This window comes from Panthera onca, chromosome E1 (assembly GCF_046562875.1).
Source record: "Panthera onca isolate mPanOnc1 chromosome E1, mPanOnc1 haplotype 2, whole genome shotgun sequence".
NCBI classification, from domain to species: Eukaryota; Metazoa; Chordata; class Mammalia; order Carnivora; family Felidae; genus Panthera; species Panthera onca.
The window spans coordinates 22,378,859-22,394,725 of NC_138352.1; the positions used below are offsets into that span (position 1 = coordinate 22,378,859).

A 15,867-nucleotide genomic window follows, 5' to 3' on the forward strand; every position below is an offset into this window, starting at 1 on the left:
AAAACTTTATTTTTTAAATAATTTTGTAGTGTTTTAATTTTTTTAAATCTTTATTTAAAATTTGAGAGAGAGAGAGAGAGACAGACAGTGTGATTAGGGGAGGGGCGGTTAGAGATGGGGACAGAATCCAAAGCAGGCTCCAGGCTCCGAGCTGTCAGCACAGAGGGCTCCAGGCACAGCACCCGTGAAACCGAGAGATCATGACCTGAGCCGAAGTCAGACACTTAACCGACTGAGCCACCAAGGTGCCCCCAGAAAAACTTTATTTTTATCAAATGCAACTTTTCAGAGTTGTTAACTACATACTCAAAATAAACCTGTTCCCCAAGTTGTTTCGGACAGAGTAACAGAGACCAGATTTACTTTCCCTCCTGAAACAACTGGAAAAGGAGACAAAATATAGGAAACAACGGTTTGGGGACACCTGGCAGGCGGAGCAGAGCAGAGCTCCCTGAGAGAGAGGAGACGAATCAGGTGAGCCCTGCACTGGCCGAACGCACCACCTGGAGACAACAGCCCGGAAGCACAGGCAGGGGGGCCAGGCTGAGTCAGGCGGCCCCCTCCCCCTAGAGTTGGCGGAAGTTGCTCAGAGTCTGGGAAGGCGAAGGCAGCCAGAGTCAGCAGGGCAGCAGACCAGAGTGGGGAGCTGAACGGAGATAAGGCTCCGGAGATCTCCAGGGGGTCCCCCTCGGGTCTGGGAAGGAGCCTCCAGGAGAAGCGGAGCAAACAGAGCTAGCGGTAGGTACTTTCTTCCAGCCAGAGTGGAAAACCTCATACATCAAGCAGCATCAGGTACGATACACAGAAGGGTCTTGCCTCAGTGGTGGGAGAAATGAGCCCAGACTAAAGACTTCTCTGGTGCCATAAAACTACGTCCAAGCAGTGACTGATCACATCCCAGAGCAAAGCTCTAGAACATTTACAGGGGGGCGGGCACCTGGGTGCTTCAGTTGGTTAAGCATCCAACTCTTGACTCGGCTCAGGTCATGATCTCACGGTTCGTGGGTTCGAGCCCCGAGTCAAGCTCCACGCTGATGGTACAGAGCCTGTTTGGGATTCTGTCTCCCTCTGCCCCTCTTCTCTGCTCATGCACTCTCTCTCTTCCAAAATAAATAAACGGGGCGCCTGGGTGACTCAGTCAGTTAAGTGTCCAACTCTTGATTTGGCTCAGGTCATGATCTTACAGTTCATGAGTTCGAGGCCCAAGTCTGGATCTGTGCTGATGGCGTGGAGCCTGCTTGGGACTCTCTCTCCCGCTCTCTCTGCCCCTCCCTCACTCGGGCACATGCTTGCTCTCTCTTGCTCTCAAAAATCAATCAATAAATATTTTAAAAAATAAAAAGGGGTGCCTGGATGGTTCAGTTGGTTGAGGGTCCAACTTTGACCCAGGTCATGATCTCACAGTTTGTGGGTTTGAGCCCACATCAGGCTCTGTGTTGACAGCTTACAGCCTGGAGCCTGCTTCAGATTCTGTGTCTCCCTTTCGCTCTGCCCCTTCCCTGCTCACACTCTGTCTGTCTCTCTCAAAAATAAACATTAAAAATTTTTTTAGTAAAAATAAAATAAACAAACATAAAAAAAAAAAGAACTTTTATAGGAATGCCAAAATACTCGGCATCCAACAAAGTAAAATTCACGTCTGACATCCTATCAAAGGTTGCTGGGCATGGTAAGTAGCAGGAAAACACTTCATAATGAGATCAATCAATCCATCAAAACTAACTCAGAAATGACACAGGTGATAGATTAGCAGACAAGGACATTAAAATAGACATTATAGGGGCACCTGGGTGGCTCAGTCGGTTGAGCCTCTGACTTTGGCTCAGGTCATGATCTCACAGTTTGTGGGTTCGAGCCCCGCGTCAGGCTCTGTGCCTGGAGCCTGCTTCAGATTCTGTGACTCCCTCTCTCTCTGCCCCTCCCCTACTCACACTCTGTCTCTGTCTCTCTCAAAAATAAATAAAACGTTAAAAAAAATTTTTAAACAGACATTATAGCCATATTCCGTACAGTCAAGAAAATGTAGGAACAACAGAACATGTTAAGTACAGACGTGAAAAACATAATGAAGCCCCAATTCAAACTTCTAGAGATGAAAAAGACATTTGAGATGAAAAATACACTGGATGGGATTAACAACGGATCAGACAAAGCAGAAGAGAAGATTAGTGAACTTGAAGACACATGAACAGGGAGTATCCAAAATGAAACAGAGATTTTTTTTTTTATAGAGACAGAAAGCATCAGTAAAGCTCTGGGACAACCTGGAGAGCTGTAATGAACGTACACATGTTATCCTCACACAGAGTCCATGTGGGGGTTATTCTCAAAATCCACAAAGAAGCAGAGAAGGAAGGGAGACAGAAGATGGTGGAAGAGATACTGGTCAAGATTTTCCAAATTTGATGAAAACTATAAACCCACAGATCCAAGAACCCCACACGAAGAAAATGAGTCCTAGGCCATCCATGGTAGTCAAACCGTTGAAAACCACTGAGAAAATATCAAAAGGAGCAAGAAAAATATTACATGCAGAAGAACAAAGTTAAGAGGACAGATGACATGACTCCATTTCACACCCAATTCTAGAAAATGCAAGCTAATGTATGGTGACAGAAAGCAGCTCAGTGGTAGCCTTGGGATCTCAGCACTGGGGGCGGTGGGGGGCAGGCGGGAGGGGTCACAAAGGGGCAAAAGGAAACCTTGGGCGTAACAGGTATGTTTATCAACCTGATTGTGAACATGGTTTCACACGTGTGTATACGTGTCAAGAAACTTACCAAATCGTATGCTTGAAATATGTGCGGTTTACTGTTTGTCCACTACACCTCCCTAAAGCTGGGGGAGGTCGCCTGGCCCACGTGACCCGTAACCATTCAAACTCTCAAACTGACTCCCGTGGGGGAGGCCGAGACCAGGAAATAGAGTCTTTTCTCCGCACGACCCCAAGAGCAAGAGCAGGACAAACAAGAGGGAAGCTTCACAGCCACTTCCTCCAGGAAGAATGGATCCAGATTCCGTTATCAAGGTGACGATCACCCAGCCTTCTGCCTCAAGAGAAATCCTGGGACTCGGGCTTCATTCCACGTGCGTGTTGCTGCCCTCGCTAGCTGTCCTCTCTACTTCTGACAGCACGTCCCCTTTCCACGCTCCCGCTGGAGCCCCGGCGGGGGTAAGACAAGCAAGGAAGCCGGCTCACCTGAGGTGCTGCTTGGAGCACGGAGGCCGTGAAGTCCTGGTCTCCGACGAGCCTTTCGTCCAGGGCGGCAGTGGCCAGCGCTGAAGCGAGGAACAGAAAGTTGGAAGGCTCTAGGTGTCGTGGCAAACCACTCCCCAGAGGGCACCGATGCAATCGGTACACGTCAGAAGTGATGCCCGTCCCTCCCTCGCCAACCAGCTCCAGCTCGCTCCAACAGTTTCCTCCTCCTCCCTCAGAACCAAAATTCACATGGTCTGGCCCAGCCATAGAGGAGATTCACGGACCAGAGCTCCCCCTCAGAGGGATTCAGTTAAGTCCACTCCGTTTCCAGACTTTCCAGAGATACCCTGATCTGAGCAGAATATCATTTTCCACTCGGTCGTAGGCCCACTAACCACGGCCCCCAGATTTCCCCGAGAACTCACCACATGCCACCGCGAGGAAGCGCCCCTCACCTAATTCTTGCTCCATGTCAGACTCCTCTTTCACAGCACGGCTCGGCGGCTCCCCAGGCCTGGAGGGGGAGGCCCGAGGTCCCAGCTCCTGAGACGCCATTTCAAGATGGCGCCCCGCTCCCCCCACGCGGCAGCTTGCGGAGTCCGTCTTCTCCGATAAGATTTCTTGTCCCAGAACTTGGATGCTGATCTAGAGACCACACAGAATTAGTTACTGAAGGATCCAGAATGAGGGGTTCTGAAAGAAACACAGCTAACGCTCCATAACAGACCACAGGGCGGTCCTCGGGGACATGGAACAGGGAAAGAGGCACACTAGCTTTTCCGTCTAGACCAGCAGGAAGCTGTGAGGAAAACGACCTGAGGGGAGGCCGAAAGCCGACGCCTGAATCAGGTGTGGGAGGTCTTCAAGGCACGCCATGGAGGGGCGCCTGGGTGGCTCAGTCGGTTAGGCGTCCGACTGCGGCTCAGGTCGTGATCTCGCAGTCTGTGAGTTCAGCCCCCCATCGGGCTCTGTGCTGATGCCTCGGAGCCTGGAGCCTGCTTCGGATTCTGTGTCTCCCTGTTTCTCTGCTCCTCCCCTGCTTGCACTCTGTCTCTCTCTCTCTCTCTCTCAAAAATAAATAAACATTAAAAAAAATTAAGAAAAAATAAAGGGAAAGTTCATCGACAATGTGTTTCTACTGGATAGTCTCCACCAGTGAAAAACTCAGGTATCCTTTGTACAACTTCCCGGACACTTGAGTCTAAAGATGGACAGAGACAAGAGGCTTTGGCCTCTGTTTGTAATGGTCAGAGTCCCAGGGAGCCTTAGAATTAGGGGAGACACGGGGACACACTGGGGCGATGTAATAAGAAACATGGATTTCGTCTCTGTCCCAGGTTCCTGGCACAGAGTTGCTAAAACCCTTGGAATTGCCCTAAAGGAAGGGAGTGACAGAGCAATTCTGTTATTCATGATGAGCCCCTTTCCATCACGCCTGAGTTGAGGCTAAGCAGGGGACGCTTGGTGGGCCCCCAGAGAGCTTCAAGACGGAGGCTGGTCATCAGAGGTGCCCACCGGGTGATCAGAGGATTGACCTGACAGCCCCAACCCTCAACCTCTGAGGAAGGGAGAGGGGCTCGAGATTTTCGGTCACCAATGGCCAATGACTAATCTTTCATGCCTAAGTAACGAAGCCTCCATCAAGCTCCCCAAATGATGGGGTCTGGGGAGCCTCTAAGCTGGTGAACACACAGAAGTACCGGGCGCACGGCATGCCGGGAGAGGCCACGGAAGCCCCACACCATCCCCATGGCCTCCTGCTGCTGCTCCTGAATCACGCTCCTTATCATAAACCATCAAGTGTAAGTCGTGCTTTCACGAGTTCCATGAGTCATTCCCTGTCCAACCCGGGGAGGGCATTGTGGGAACCAGCAAATGTACAGCCAGTCGGTCTTAAGGACAGTTGGCCTGTGTGACCTGTGACTGGTGTCCAAAATAAGAGCATTCTCATCAGACTGACCCTTATCCCCCTGGGTCTGCCAACCCCAGAATGTTAGTGTCGGGTCTGAACTGACTTGTAAGACACCGGGCTGGTATCAGAAAGTTGGAGAATAGGGGTGCCTGGGTGGCTCAGTCGGTTAAGCATCCGACTTCGGCTCAGGCCATGATCTCACAGCTCGTGGGTTCCAGCCCCGCGTCAGGCTCTGTGCTGACAGCTCAGAGCCTGGAACCTGCTTCGGACTCTGTGTCTCCCTTTCTCTCTGCCCCTCCCCTGCTCACACTCTGTCTCTCTGTCTCTCTCTCTCTCAAAAATAAATAAAACATTAAAGAAAAGAGAAGAGAAGAAAAGAAAAGAAAGTTGGAGAACTGGTCGTTAGTGTGGAAAAGCACACATGCTGAGAGTCAGAAAAAAAGACAAGACGCCTCGTGAGACCCCAAGGGAGCCCTGTGCCTCGCTGGCGGATTACCCCCTCTGCTTACCCACCGCCACAGTCTCTGGGGGTCTCCCTTCAAGCTCTCCACGAGGGTCACCGCCTCCTCGCCACTGCCCGGACACTGGGTCCGCACCCACGTCTGGATCTCCCCGGGCAGGATGGTCAGGAACTGCTCCAGCATGAGGATCTCCAGGATCTGCTCCTTCGTGTGAACCTCTGGCTGCAGCCACTGGAAACAGAGCTTCCGAAGCTGTCGCAGGGTCTCGTGGGGCCCAGACGTCACCTGGTAACGAAACTGCCTGAAGAGCTGGCGGGCGGTCTCGGGGTTAGAGAGCTCCCCTCGAGGGGCAGCGTCCGGTCCGCAGAACGGGGAGTCCTCGGCCTTCGCCAGCCGCGGCAGCAGGGCCAGGGCCTGCCCCAGGTCGACAGGCATCATCTGGCTCGGCGGGTCCCTTTGGGTGAAGGGTTTCCCGGATGGGGCTGTCTCGGGGGGGTGGGGGGGGACCAAGTCTTCACCGAGGCTCCCACAGGGACACTAGAGAGGGAGAGAGAGCCGGTGCTGGACAGAGAAGGACACAGTATCAGTGAGAACGAATTCACAGGCCCTACCTGAGAAGCGACGGCTCCACTACTCTCCTCTGAGAGATTACAAACCTGAAGCCGCCAAGCAAGTCGCTTAATACGGTATCTAAACTGGCATCTTCACCCAGACCGTCTTACGACATTCTCTCTTGGGCTTCAAAGGGCCAGACCCAGTAGAAGGATGAAACGCATCGCGTGAAGCATTTTCACCCCGGTTTTCCACGTGAACGGCTCTTCCACACGACACTGGCTTAACTGCACCCGCGAGCGTGCAGACGAAACGGTGAAGCTGAACAAAGACGTCATCGACACCCTAGAAGGGGTGATGCTGAAACGACCTGGAATAAGGAATAAGGGGTGAAAGAGGACAAATTAATTCTTCCCCAACAGGTGCAACGAAATTTCCAGGTGACCTCTTCTGAGGGCAGTGTGGAAAATGAGACTGTGTGGCAATCGATGAAAAACCTGTCCCAAATGAAATGTTCAACTCCGGGGTTAGAGAAGGCTTAGGACCAACAGTGACTACCCCCAAAAACATTCCTCTGGCCTTGAACTAAGTGAGCACTATTTTATGGCAACCGGCCTAAAAATCTGGAAGACAGTGGCTAGGCTGGTGGAAAAAGGAATGTTAAATGACAAAGGTAGTATTTAGAAATGCTTAAAGGATCAGTTTATTTAACTATTTCTAGTTAACTGTCTTGCATAGGATCCTAATATTGGATTATTGGGCCAATCCTTAAATGTTATAAAAGCGTTGCAGGCCATCATTCCTCCAAAACACTAATTGGAACCATAAAAGCAAACAGACACACCCAATCAGTTAATCTGTCTGGCTTAATTAGAGATAGGTAGAATACTCCAGCTTTTCATAGCTGCCTTTTTCTTGTGGTACAAGAAGGAATGTCTTCATGCCTAGCACTTCGAACAACTCATCCTGTATCAGAAAATCATTTAAAAACTATAAATAAACAAAAAATAAAGTAAAATAAAAAATAAAACGTTTCAAGCAAAAAAAGGAAAGGGTGAGGGGCACCGGGTGGCTCAGTTAAGTGCCCCGCTCTTTTTTTTTTTTTAATTTTTTTTTTCAACGTTTTTTTTTTGTTTGTTTTTGTTTTTTTATTTTTGGGACAGAGAGAGACAGAGCATGAACGGGGGAGGGGCAGAGAGAGAGGGAGACACAGAATCGGAAACAGGCTCCAGGCTCCGAGCCATCAGCCCAGAGCCCGACGCAGGGCTCGAACTCACGGACCACGAGATCGTGACCTGGCTGAAGTCGGACGCCTAACCGACTGCGCCACCCAGGCGCCCCAAGTGTCCCGCTCTTGATTTCGGCTCAGGTCACGATCTCATGGCTTGTGCGTATGAGCCCCACGTTGGGCGCTGCACTGACAGTGGGGAACCTGCTCGGGATTCTGTCTCCCTCCCTCTTTGCCCCTCCCCACTCATGTTCTCGCTCTCTCTCTCAAAAAGAAACATTAAAAAAAAAAGGGGGGGGGGGAGAAGTAAAAAGGATTAAAGGATTAATCCAGGGGCAACTGGGTGGCTCAGTCAGTTAGGCATCCAACTTCAGCTCAGGTCATGATCTCATGGCTCGTGAGTTCAAGCCCACATCGGGCTCTGTGCTGACAGCTTGGAGCTTGGAACCCGCTTCAGATTCTGTGTCTCCCTCTCTCTCTGCCCCTCCCCTGCTCATGCTCTGTCTCTCTCTTTCTCTCTCAAAAACAAATAAAAATTTTTTTAAAAATTTAATAAAGGATTAACCCAATATTACAGGTTTCATATGTGGACCTCATTGCACTTATTTTTTGGTTCAACAAGAAACCCACAAATTTCGTTCATTTATTCAAACAGAAGCCAGGGTGCCATGCTGATGATGTGCTCAGTACAGACGTGTTTGAGCAATTCTGTTTCTGGCCATAGCAGAGTACCTGGTAGTAAGACCAGCCCACCCACTGTCAACAACTACAGAACTACAGAAAACATTTAGGGCAATTGTTTTCCTGCACTAGACAACTGGCAGACAAGAATGAGGTCCCCGAGAGAAGAAAACCTCATGGGGAAGAGGCCCAGGATCATCCTGGCTGTCTGCATGGCGACAATTTCCCAACAATGGTGCAGGAAGCTGGAGCTCAAGCGGAGTTCGGTGGTTTCAACAAACTGAGGAAGGAGAGATCAGAACTTGGAGCTGCTTTAGTATCTGGAATCTGAACAACAGAGCAGTGGAAAGAATGGAGCTATGGCAGGGAGGGGGGTGGTCATGAAGAAGTCTGTGTGGGGTTTTCCTGTGAGCCCTTGGCCAAGGGTTGGACTGCACAGGGGCAGGGTGAAGTTATGCAAAGTTTAACAGACAGCAGATGCTACAGGGTTAAGAGCAAAAGAGATACAAAATAAATGCCAATCAGGAATGAGAGATATTTGAGTTTGTGACCATTAAGAATGGAGAGACCTCGTTAATACCCGTTAATACCCAAAGCATCCTGAGATACCAGAAAGGCCTCGTGTTAGGATAGTTAGGAGTAAATACAATGCCCTAGAGTAAGATCTACTCTAAACTGGCCCTAAAAGAGCCTAAAGCCAAGCATCAACAAGATCCACAGAGGAAATGCAGCCTCCTGGTCTGGCCTAATCAAGTTAGAACGCCTCAGGATACACTCTGGCCTTTCCAGAGAGATCTGTCCTAACAAGGCATAAAACCAAGCTAACACAAGTCAAAGGTGATCAATGAGTAACTCAACTGCCTGCCAGAACAAAACTCAATACTCCTCAGAGGAAGATCACAGAATCCTACAATGTGCCACCCGCAATATTCGAGATGTAACCCCAAATTATTAGACATTTAAAAACATGATAATGTGACTCAAAGTCATGGAAAAAAAAAACAGGAGAAACCAACCCAAAGATGGCCCAAGGACTGCAAGAAAAATATAGCCATAATGAAAGTAGACATAGGGACGTTCCACAGAGAAATTGAAATTATAACAAAGAACCAAATCCAAATTCTAGGAAAAGAATTATCAACCCAGATTTCCACTCCAGTAAAAACATCTTTCAAAAATAAGAATAGAAAGATATCTGCTTTTGGAATGTGTTCAAATTCAAGCAACCATCAACTAAACAGAGACTGTTATAAATGTGATATACAAGCCCAATAGTTAACACAAATCAAAAACCTATAATAGGTACACAAAAAATAAAGAGAAAGGAATCCAAACATAACACTAAAGAAACCCATCAAACCACAAGGGAAGAGAGCAAGAGAAGACAGCAACAGAGAACTACAAAGATAACAAGAAAACAGTTAAAACAGCGATAAATATGTAATCATAACAATTACTTTAAATGGTCTAAGTGCTCCAAATCAAGATACAGAGTAACTGAATGAATAAAAACAAAAAAAAAACAAAAAAACCAACACTCATCTATCTGCTGCCTGTAATAGACTCACTTCAGACCTAAAGACTCGTACAGATTGAAAGTGAAGGGATGGAAAAACATATACCATGCAAATAGAAGTGGAGGGGGACAAAAAAGCCAGAGTAGCAATACTATATCAGACAAAACAGACTTTAAAACAAAGACTATAAACAAGAGACAAAGAAGGACACCATATAATACGGGGATCAATCTAACAAGAAGATATAACAATTACAAATATTTATGCAACCAACATAAAGGCACCTAAATACATAAAGCAAATATTAAAAGACATAAAGGAAGAAACTGGCGGTCATACCATAATAATAGGGGAACTTAACACCCTACTTGCATCAACGGATAGATCATCCAGACATAAAATCAACAAAGAAACTGGCTTTAAACCACACAGTAGGCCAGATGGAACTAAGACATATATACAGAACATTCCATTCAAAACCAGCAGGATACATTATTTCCAAGTGCACTTGGAACATTCTCCAAGGCATCACATGTTAGGCCACAAAACAAGTCTCAGTAAATTTAAAAAGACTAAAGTCATATCCTGCATCCTCTCTAACCACAACTAGAAATCAATCTGGAGAGAACACAAACACATGGAGGCTAAACAACATGTTATCTAACAATGAAGAGGTCAACCAAGACGTCAAAGAGGAAATCGAAAAATACGTGGAGACAAATGAAAACAACCTAAAATCTTTGGGATGCAACAAAAGCAGTTCTAAGAGGGAAGTTATAGCCATATCGGCCTGCCTTCAGAAGGAAAATCTTAAACAACCTAAACTTACACCTAAAGGAGCTAGAAAAAGAAGAACAAACAAAACCCAAAACGAGTAGAAGGGAGGAAACACATTAAACCTTGGTTTGCGAGCATAATTCATTCTGGAAACATGCTTGTAACCCAAAGCACTTGTATATCAAAGTGAATTTCAAGAACCACCAGCTCACTTGTGATCATGTGACATTGAGCATCACATACTACTCATATTGCAAGACATCGCTCGTTTATCAAGTAAGATTTTTAGAAATGTTTGCTCGTCTTGAGGAACACTCACAAAACAAGTTACTTGCGATCCAAGGTCTTACTGTAATAAAGAGTAGAGCAGAAATAAAAATAGAAACTAAAAAGCATAGAAAAAGATCAATGAAACCAGGAGCTGGTCCTTTGAAAAGATCAACAAAATGGATAAATCTTTAGCCAGACTCATCAAAAAAGGAAGAGAGAGGTGATTCAAATAAATAAAATCAGAAATGAAAGGGGCGCCTGGGTGGCTCAGTTGGTTGAGCATCCGACTTCAGCTCAGGTTATGATCTCACAGTTCATGGGTTCAAGCCCCACGTTGGGCTCTGTGCGGACAGCTCAGAGCCTGGAGCCTGCTTCGGATTCTGTGTCTCCCTGTCTCTCTCTGCCCCTCCCCAGCTTGCACTCTGTCTCTCCTTCTCTCAAAAATAAATAAACATTTTAAAAAATTTTTTAAAAAATGAAAGAAAAATAACCACAGAAATACAAAGGATTATAAAAGAGTATGATGAAAAATTATATACCACCAAATTAAACAATCTAGAAAAAAATGGATAAGTTCCTAGAAGCATGCAATCTTCCAAAACTGAATTAGGAATGGAAAATTTGAATGAAACAACTGCTAGTAACAAAACTGAATAACCAATACTTTTAACAAACAAAAGTCCAGGACCAAATGGCTTCACAGGTGAACTCGACCAAATATTTAAAGAAGGGTTGATATCTATTCTTCTCAAACTATTCCAAAACAGAAGAGGAAGGAAAACTTTCAAATTCATTCTACAAGACGAGCATTATCCTAACACCAAAATCAGACAGAGACACTACAAAAAAAAGAAAACTACAGGCCAATATCTCTGGTGAACATAGATGCAAAAAATCTCAACAAAATATTTGCAAACCAAGTTCAACAATACATTGAAAAAAAAAACCTCGATCAATTGGTTTAATATTCGCAAATCAATGTAATACATCACATTAACAAGAAAAAGAATTAAAACTATATGATCATTTCAACAAATGCCAAAAAAGCATTTGACAAAATACATCCATTCATGATAAAAACTCTCAACAAAGTGGATTTAGAGAGAACATACCTTAAAATAAAAAGGCCATACATGAAAAACCTGCAGCTAACATCGTACTCAGTCGTGAAAACCTGAAAGCTTTTGCTTTATGATCAGAAACAAAACAAGGATGTCCACTCACCACTTTTATTCAACATAGTATTGGAAGTCTGAGCTGCAGCAATCAGACAAGAAAAAGGAATAAAAGACATCCAAACTGGTAAGGAAGAAGTCACTATTTGCAAATAACATAGTATATATAGAAAACCCTAAAGCCTGCATGAAAAAACTATTAGAACTGAAAAATGAATTCAGTAAAGCTACAGGATCCAAAATTAGCATACAGAAATCTGTTGTGTTCCTATGCACTAATAATGAAGTAGCAGGAAGAGAAATTAAGGAAACAATCCCATTTATAACTTCACGTAAAGGAATAGAATACTGGGGCACCCGGGTGGCTCAGTCAGTTAAGCGTCCATCTGTCTTTGGCCCAGGTCATGATCTCACGGTTCGTGAGTTGGGCTCTGTGCTGACGGCTTGGAGCCTGGAGCCTGCTTCGGATTCTGTGTCCCCCTCTCTCTCTGCTCCTCCCCCACGCTCAGTCATGTGTGTGCGCACGCTCTCTCTCTCTCTCTCTCAAAAATAAGTAAACATTTTCTTAAATTTTTTAAAAAAGGATACCTAGGAATAAATTTAACAAAGGAAGTGAAAGACTTGTACTCTGAAAACTATAAGAAGTTGTCGAAAGAACCGCAGATGACACAAACAAATAGAAAGATAGATCATGCTCATGAGCTGAAAGAATATCGTTAAAAAGCCCATGACACCCAACTCAATGTACAGATTCAGCGCAATCCCTATCAAAGTACCAACAGCATTTTCCACAGAACTAAAACACATAATCCTAAAACGTGTATGGAACCACAAAAGACAACAAACAGTCAAATCATTCTTGAGAAGAACAAAGCTAGAGGGGTCTCTTCTCCCAGGATTTCAAGATATATCACAAAGCTAGAAGAATCAAAACAGCATGGTACTGGCACAATAACAGACACACAGACCAATGGAACAGGATAGAGTCTAGAAATAAACCTGCATCCATGGGCTCTAATCTACAACAAAAGAGGCAAGAATATACAATGGGAAACAGACAATCTTCTCAATAAATGGTGCTGAGAAAACAGAACAGCTACATGCAAAAGAACTGGACCACTTTCTTATGCCATACGCAAGAATTAACTGAAAATAGATTAAAGACCTAAATGTGAGACCTGAAACCATAAAACTCCTAAGGAAAATGCAGTAATCTCTCGGATATTGCCCTTAGCGACATATTTTTAGATATGTCTCCTCAGGCAAGGGAAACAAAAGCAAAAATAAACCATTGGGATGACACCAAAATAAAAAGCTGTTACATAGTAAAGGAAACCATCAACAAAAAATTATATAACCAATAAGGGGTTAATAAAAGTGTATAAATAACTTCTACAACTCAACACACACACACACACACACACACACACACACCCCAATTAAAAAAATACTCATGGGACCTGAACAGACGTTTTCCCAAAGACACAGAGAAAGCCAACAGAAACATGAAGAGATGCTCAATATCACTAACCACCAAGAAAATACAAATGAAAAACACAATGAGGTATCACCTCACACCAGTCAGAAAGGCCAATATTAAAAAGACAAGAAATAACAAGTGTTGGCAAGGATGTGGCAAAAAAGGAGAGCCCTGTTGGTGGGAATGTAAATTGGTGCAACCATTATGTTGAAATTAAAAAGCAGATGGGGCGCCTGGGTGGCTCAGTTGGTTAAGCGTCCGACTTCGGCTCGGGTCATGATCTCACGGTCTGTGGGTTCGAGCCCCGCATCGGGCTCTGTGCTGATGGCTCGGAGCCTGGAGCCTGCTTCGGATTCTGTGTCTCCCTCTCTCTCTGACCCTCCCCCGTTCATGCTCTGCCTCTCTCTGTCTCAAAAATAAATAAACATTAAAAAAAAAAAAAAAAAAAAAAAAAAAGAAATTAAAAAGCAGAAACACCACATGATCCAGTAATTCTATTATTGGTATTTACACAAAGAAAACAAAACCACTAATTCAAAAAGATATACGCACCCCTATGTTTACTGCAGCATTTACAATGGCCAAGATATGGAAGCAAACCCAAGCGTCCATTGACAGATGAATGAATAAAGATGTGGTGTGTATATATATATACACACACACACACACACACACAATGGAATACTACTCAGCCATAAAAAAGAATAAGATCTTGCCATTTGCAACAACACTGATAGGCCTGGAGGGCACTACGCTAAATGAAGTAAGTCTGACAGAGAGAGAAAGATACCATATAATTTCACTTATTTGTAGAATATGAAAAAACAAAACAAATGCACAAACAACAGAAACCAGACTCTTGAATACAGAGAACTGTTCTTTGCCAAAAGGGAAGTAAGAAGGGGTTATGAGCAAAACAGATAAAAGGGATTAAGAGCTACAAACTTCTGGGGCACCTGGGTGGCTCAGTCGGTTGATTTTGGCTCAAGTCATGATCCCAGGGTGGTGGGATTGAGCCCCGCATTGGGGTCTGCACAGAGCATGGAGCCTGTTTACCATTCCCTCTCTTTCCCTCTGCTCCTCTTCCCTGCTTGTGCCATCTCTCTCTCAAAATAAATAAACTAAAAAAAAAAAAGATACAAAGTTCCAGTTATAAAACAAATGACTGAGATGAAAAATACAGCATACAGAGTAGATATGAGCACTGAGTAATGTATAGAATTGTCAAATCAATATGCTATACACCTGAAACCAACATAACATTGTATGCTGATTATACTTCAATAAAAATAAATAAATAAGCTAGGAAAATTTTTCTCCAGTGATTTATATGTAAGAAATGATAAAGGACACCTTTCCAATTGCAGAGAAACTCAGATCTACAGAAAGGAATGAAGATCTCTAAAAATGGTAAACATACACTGAATATAGAAATACTATGCTTTTACTTCTAACCTCCTTAAAAGGCAACTATTAAATACAAAAATAATAACAGTGTAAACAGAACATAAGTAGAAGTAAATGACATAAATATAGCACAAAGGAGTGGGCATAAGGAATTAATCTGTTGTGAGGTTATTACATTTATGAACTGATAAAAAAGAATACGAAATGGGAAGTGAGTGGTGCTAAGGTGACAAACAGGAAATGCAAAGGTGTTAAATGAGAGGCAGGAAATAAATGTAAATTGTGACATAAAGTGGTACAAATATTAAAGTAGATTCCAATAAGTTAAAGTAAACTTTGATCATTTAAAGACGCTACTGCTATGTGTAAAAATATTATATAAAGAACTATAGCTTAAAAACCAATAAAGGAATCCCCCAAAACATTCACTATCCCAAAATGTGATAAGAAAACTTCAAGAGAAGAATAAAAACCAGAAGGATCAAATGGGGAAAAAAGACAACTGGTAGACCAACACCCAACCATATCAGTAATTACATTAAATGTAAGTGGACTAAACATTTTAATTATAAGTAAAGACTGTCAGATTTAGAAAAGCAACATCCAATCATACAGTGTCTACAAGAGACATTTTATACATAAAGATACAGATGGTTTGGAAATAAAATAATGGGGAAAAGAAATCCTATGCAAACAAAAAGCATACAAAAAGTGGTACAGTTATATTATATCTGACCAAGAGACTTCAAGACCAAAAAATAAATAGGGAAACATTTCATTATAAATGAGTCAAGTCATTTACAACACAAAACTGTAAATGTATATGCACTTAATACCAGGTCTAAAATGGCAGATCCTCATAGTTGATCGAAGGAGTAGACAAAAAAAAATCAGTAAGGATACAGAAAACCTGAACACTGTAAACCAACTTACCAACTTGATCTGACGTTCAGATTCAACAACTATAGAATACACATTCATTTCAAGTGCATATGAATCATTCACCAAAGCAGACCACAGGCATGATTACTTTTCAAAAGATTACAATCTCAAAGTATATATGCTCTGACCATAATACAGGAAATTAGAACTCGGTAACAATATCTAGAAAATGTCAATATATAGAAATTATTAAAAAACAAAACTCTTAACCTATGGCCAAAGAAAAAGGACAATGGAAATTAAAATGTTTTCATATTGAATGGCAG

At 43.8% G+C, this 15,867-nt stretch overlaps 1 protein-coding gene across 3 annotated transcripts in view; it reads right to left on the minus strand.

Annotated features, from left to right (window-relative positions):
- Positions 1 to 15,867, minus strand: part of ZNF18 (zinc finger protein 18) — a 28,909-nt gene that overhangs the window by 11,213 nt on the left and 1,829 nt on the right. Inside the window, exons 1-4 of one of the 3 annotated variants that reach the window (XM_060647252.3) lie at positions 6,229 to 7,217; positions 5,621 to 6,133; positions 3,655 to 3,844; positions 3,200 to 3,279 (exon numbers count right to left, since the gene is read on the minus strand). In XM_060647252.3, the coding sequence (XP_060503235.3) occupies positions 3,200 to 3,279; positions 3,655 to 3,844; positions 5,621 to 6,010 (660 nt within the window). In that variant the 5' untranslated portion in view covers positions 6,011 to 6,133; positions 6,229 to 7,217. Of the gene's footprint in view, positions 1 to 3,199; positions 3,280 to 3,654; positions 3,845 to 5,620; positions 7,218 to 15,867 lie in introns of those variants that run through there. The other 2 variants (XM_060647253.3, XM_060647251.3) reach the window with 2 other exon arrangements.